The sequence below is a fragment of the Gouania willdenowi genome, chromosome 16, assembly GCF_900634775.1.
Source record: "Gouania willdenowi chromosome 16, fGouWil2.1, whole genome shotgun sequence".
Lineage (NCBI taxonomy): Eukaryota > Metazoa > Chordata > Actinopteri > Blenniiformes > Gobiesocidae > Gouania > Gouania willdenowi.
The window spans coordinates 22626398-22632397 of record NC_041059.1 but is presented as its reverse complement, the minus strand read 5'-3'; the positions used below and the strand labels follow the sequence as shown (position 1 = coordinate 22632397).

The window sequence follows — 6000 nt, the reverse complement described above, 5'->3', positions numbered from 1 at the left end:
ACGGAGACTTTTTCACATGCTATATGCAACCACTGCTTCTGTTCTTTATATACTGCTCGCTGTAGCCTGAAGTGTTTGTTCTATATGAAGTTGTGTGTAGGTGAATAATAAAGGGAAAAATCTAGGGTTTATACTTTAAATGCATACCTTTGGGATTAAACAGATAGACTTCTTACAGTCTATCTGTAAAATGCTACAGCCCCAGTTTTACTTTATACTGGCACCACACATAAACTACAGACACAATAAGGAGGACGCGACTGTTGCTTTGGTGGGTGAGCAGATTGTCCTCTCGTGTTAACCATGGCAGTTTGATCCCAACTCCTGCTGCCTATGTTTCAAAGTGACCTTGGATAAGACTCTCAACCATAATATTCTCCCAATGAACAACATGCACCTTCCATTATCCTCATTGGAGCGTGAATGTGTGCAGGATGGTGCAAGTAAATGCAACTAATCCTCTTAATCACTTTAAATCCAGTGTCTCAATTCTAGTCCTGGAGGACTGCATACTTTAGTCATCTCCTTGCTCCAACAAACCTGATTTAGCTTTCGTCAATGCTAAATAATTACACATTCATTAATAAGGTAATGTCTGAAACATTCTGGACTGCACCTCTCTATTAACACAAGTATAAAACACCTGCATTTGGACAGCAAAGGTAGTAGTGCACAATGTACGTTTTGTCTGTTGAAATGAACATTATGATAAAACCCAAAGACACGCGAGACATCTTAAATGTACAGGAGCAATTTTGTATTAGTAAGCAAATACTAATCCTTACTATATTAGAGGATCCGATTTTCTGTGATCGCGGAAAATAGATGGAAAAAACGTACTTCACTTCCGGAAACGGCAATGTTGTTATTATTTATTTATGTATTTTTTTTTACTTTTTTTTTTTAGAAACAAAAATAGCAGATATTGCCACATGATGGGGAATATACCCTCAAATGCATGTTTTGGGACCATGTTTTGTCTAACAACAAATGGACGGATGTCAAATCTCACAAAAGAACTGTGTGATTTCAGCATGTGCTTTGATGTTTAAAAGTCAGTAATGGCATCTGGTTAGGGAAAGTCAATGAACTGGAAACAAAACTTTGAACTGACGTGTAAATAGGTAAACAAAAACAGAATTTGATACTTTTTGAAACTTAAAATCAGAGCAGATCTGTATTACTTCATGCAAGTCTTTATCCTGTATTTCATGTATGTGACTAATTGAATCTAGAATATATATTTTCCATTAAGGAAAGTCATTTTTACTCTTGCTTTCTCCATTTGACTTTGTGCATCTGGACTAGATCTACTTCATAAGCATCTGAGCAGAGCCGCAGAAACTACTGTAATTGGTTTCAGGATAAACGTACATGATCTTAACCCTGGTCACATACACCAGAAACAGTGCTGAGTTGGATATTATTTTACATTTTATTTGCGTGATGGCACATCTGCATATACAGTAGAAACATTGGAGTTTGGGGAAATGAACATATTCCCATTCTGCACATTTGTTTAGTGCGTATGTTTCTCTGCTTTTTGACCCTGCAGCTGATCCTCACCTCTGTTTCTCTGCTCAGCGTTGCATACACCTGTGGATGAAAAAAAACACACACACAAGTACATTGTACAGCGAATAAAGCTGGATATCATATAATAATGTAAACATGTATATTTTCCTGCATTGTAAATCATGATTTCATTTGATTAATTTTAATAGGCATTTTTTTTTAGATGCCTGAATATGTAAAATAAATCACTTCCTTTTTTTTTTACCTTGCTTTTTTGCCTATACATGTGTTCAGACACATACCCCTGTTCCTCGTTCTTTGGCCAATCCACACTTATATGGTGACTGCACCTGCTCTGATAGCTCTTTGCCTTCATTTCCATGGGGAGTAGAATGATTGAAATGTGTTATGTATGACCCCCCACAACACAGAAACGCACGCACGTGAGCAGTGTCCAATCTTTTTTTGTGTATAGTGAGGTCAACAACTTTAGATTACTAGAATACATTACATTTTGGACACATGAATACATTACAGTCGAACAGAGTAGGAAAGTATGAAACATACATTCTATGTATTGGCCGCAGACTGAATGCAGTAGTGTTGTCATTGTGTATAAATGCTTGTGTGTATGTGAAACATTGTTACACAAATAATATTTGTAGATATAAGGTAACCGCTGTGGACAAGTGCAGTGTGTAAAAGGTAAATAATTGTACATTTAATGCACGCCATGAAATGGGTGCATTGTTGGTTTCCAGGTTTAATTAGATTCCATCTTCCTCTAACCAATTAAATTGCATTATAAATGCGAGACTGATTCTTCTCAATGCTCATTCATTAATTTCACAATTACATTTATTTTTATACATAGTTACTGTTTTACAATTTGCCCAAATAATCTTTTAATTTTGTCATTTTTACTAAGCTCCGTTAGGATTGATTGTAATTTAAATGTATTTTAAACTATGCTCTTAACCACTGTGTTACAATTCGTAACGAATTAAAAACATTTGGACTTAAGAAAAAATACAATTATCAATCAATGCTCAATGTGTTGGTTATACACTCATCAAACTGTTATATCCAGCTTTTTTGTGACTTTAGTCACTTGTATAAATTACATTAATACATACATCATTTTAATGGATGTAGAGTTTTAATAATGTAAACCACTTTGGATTATATTTTATATATATACAAAAAGCATGATATAAATACATTTTGATTTAATAAGTCTGCATGTATGCATATTAATCTCTTTTTACAACTTGTACAAAACTGGAGGAGCTTCTTCTCCTCCAGCAAACTTTCCCCGAGGAGCCAGTCATACAATCCGGGACTTTCTTCCATCAGATAAAGGATATTGCAACATTCTATTCTAACAGATTCTCCCCAATTGCCTCATGATACTTGATCGTAAAAGAACCAAATGACCCCCTCCGCCATTGGCTGAACCTTGTCTATGCAAAAATCATGCAAATCAAAGATTCCAGACGTTCCCGAGCAGCAGTTTTTCAAGGAATGTCATTGGATGGTATTTAGAACTGTTTTAACACTGCCACAAAAACAGAACACAAACTTGAACATTTACATGTATAAGTGTAAACTACACCCAGTGGCTAGAAATACAAGCATGGCAAGTCTTGCCTGTGTTGTTTTTCAGCTTCTTCTTTTGTGATTGAGAGCTCATTATTGGTCTGGGGCCTCCCCCGGGACACAGGAAATGGCAACAACACAGCTGCGACCACTCCCACTACAACCTTGTGTTTATCAGTATATCAGTATGTGTCTGTTGGTTTCTCCCAAAAACAAACAAACAACATGTGCACCTTTTTCTTGCAAACCTCACCTAATTTTATCGCCTTTTTGTACACATGTATTTTTCTTTAATCTTTTTTTTCCGTTTTATTTCCTAAAACGAGCAATCATTACTAGCATCATTACTAGAATACCCAACAAACAAATTCTACGGATGATTCATGTCATACCGGAGTGACTCACGTTATTTATGTTGCTTTTTGGAGACATGCAGCTGTATTTTTGTTTTTGTGAGGCATCATTAAGCCTTGCTGGCTGTCTGATTCCATCACCTAAAACTGCTCAACCTCCACATGCTGGTTTTTTTTTTTAGATTGTAAAGAAAAGATGGTTTCGGTCTGTAAATAGATTAAAAGTTGTCATTGTTTGTCAACTTTTTTCTCTTTATCACTGATTTCATCGGTTTCAGTTTGTAGATTTATTTATTTAAATTTTTGGATAATAAGTTTGGATTATTGCTTTGTGTCTGACAGGAACTTACTTACCGTATTTACTTCAAATGTGAATTCCAGAGACTCAAACTTAAATATTTCTTGAATGCAAAACTTTTTGGTAACTCCTTACTTGAAGTTTTATACATAAAGGCTGACATTACACTGTCAGTATCTGTCATTAGCATGAATAAGATGTCATGCATGAAGGCTGTCATTAAGTGTCGTTCGTTACCTTAACCCTAACCCCTACCTACCCCACTAGATCCCTCCACCTAACCCAAAAAATGCCAACATAGCTCCAAAGGTGTCATAATGTAGCGAACTACACTTAACTCATTCACTGCCAGCCATTTTCAGAACGGCTGCCCCCCCCTCACTGCCAGCCATTTTAGAGCGTTTTGACAGATTTTGAAAGACCCACAGAATATTTTGTACTTTGACAATCTGAAACCAGATTCTGAAGGATTAGTCTCTACTTTCATCAGAATTTTTGTTTTGTTTTTAGCTTGTTTTGTTCTTCCGTAATCAGCAGTTGAATTGGCAAGTTTTACACAAATCGCCAGTTTCTGACAGAAAGCTGAGAAAACGGCATTTTTCTTGAAAATCCTGTCAGTGACTGAAGCTATTTTTTTTTGCATTAGGGACACTTCAACATTGGTTTCCTTCTATAAAACAACACTAAGACCGAGCTTTTGATGGCAACATTATTATTTTGTTATCTGGGTCAGAATTGAACGGATTTCTTACCGTTATTTTGCCGTCCTCCAAGTCCCCCCCCCCCATTCCCACATACGCAACTTCCTCCTACACCCGAACATGCAGAGTCGACCTGCTTGCCCTGGTTTTTTGATCGTTTTGTCTCACGATCGCAACACTCTCAATAGTCCAGTTAGTTCCACACATACTCTGGTCGAGTGTGCACTGCTGTGAGGGGCTCGTAGTGTCATTTTCTCTCTCGTCCCTGACTTGACACCTTATTCATGCTAATGACAGATGACAGCGTAATGTCAGCTTTATGTATAAAACTTCAAGTTAAGTGTTACCAAGTTCTGAACCTTCCGCAGAAATGCCTTGCTTGCACACACACAGGAATCAAACCATGTACTCATTACCCAGGAAGTATGAGAGTATTATGTTAAATGAATGTATACTATATATTATAAAGCTGATAGTTGCGGAGCTTCCAAAATTACAGTAGAGGAAAATATCAAGAAATTTAGCTTGAACAGGCAATTAAACCGGATTTTTATAGTAACGCTGACCCGTGACATGCTGTAAACTTGAGTGAATGATGCCAGAAACCAATTATGCATGTGTGATTTACTTGGAGTGCCATGTACTGTTTTCATCTGTTTTATGCAATGGGTTTATGATTCTGGGTTGTGGAGATAAGGGATTTCGTATGCTCAATTGTTTGTGTTTTTCTATATAGGCATGAAAAAGCTCACGTTTGTCTTATTTTGTTGTGAAAGAGTCTAGCATTTTTTTTGTTTTAGCCTTTAATTGTACGTGCTTCAGTATTTTATTCATTTTTAATTTTACCCTTCTGGTGAACAATCTACTGTGTCGTATAAGGACTTAGAATTACAGCCCTGTTGTGTGTTTATGTATCGGTCTGTGTATTCAGTTATATGTTACACTCTAATCAATGCTCTCTTTCCTTTTGTAGATGATCCAACAGAAGCAGACCTTTGGCTGCTCAATAGCTGCACAGTGAAAAATCCTGCCGAAGACCACTTCAGAAACTCAATCAAGTAAAAACACACTCGTGCAATACTTCATTCCATTCAGTTGATATAGATTATACATTGATATAGATTTAGCCAACAATTTAAAGTTGTATATTGTCAATTTGTGTGAAGTGTATTTCCTTGGTGCACACATTTGTAGTTACGAACTTTACATCTTCCACCCACTCTCTTTTTCTTAGTCAGGCGCACATAAGCATGCAGACACACAGATTTGCTTAAACACAGAGAAACTATGCTATAAACTATTTTGCATTTTGACTAGTTTTCCTCCATCAGTAGCACACTCACACATCTGCCGTACGTAGGCTTTTGTCTGACACTGAACCACTCTGGGGTTTTTGTGTGTATAGTCAGAGCTTTGCTCCAAAGTAGAATAGAGTTTTAGTTCACTTTAAATACAGTTTATTCTAGACTATGGGGATAAGCCAAATGCTATTAGTGTATTGTCACTAACTGCATTAAGCATGGGCAGGCTGTGA

At 36.6% G+C, this 6000-nt stretch overlaps 1 protein-coding gene across 1 annotated transcript in view; it reads left to right on the top strand.

The window, feature by feature from the left end:
• Window positions 1-6000, top strand: part of cdkal1 (CDK5 regulatory subunit associated protein 1-like 1) — a 259308-nt gene that overhangs the window by 32908 nt on the left and 220400 nt on the right. The window contains exon 3 of the mRNA XM_028471816.1: window positions 5440-5524. Coding sequence (XP_028327617.1) covers window positions 5440-5524 — 85 coding nt within the window. The remainder of the gene's footprint in view (window positions 1-5439; window positions 5525-6000) is intronic.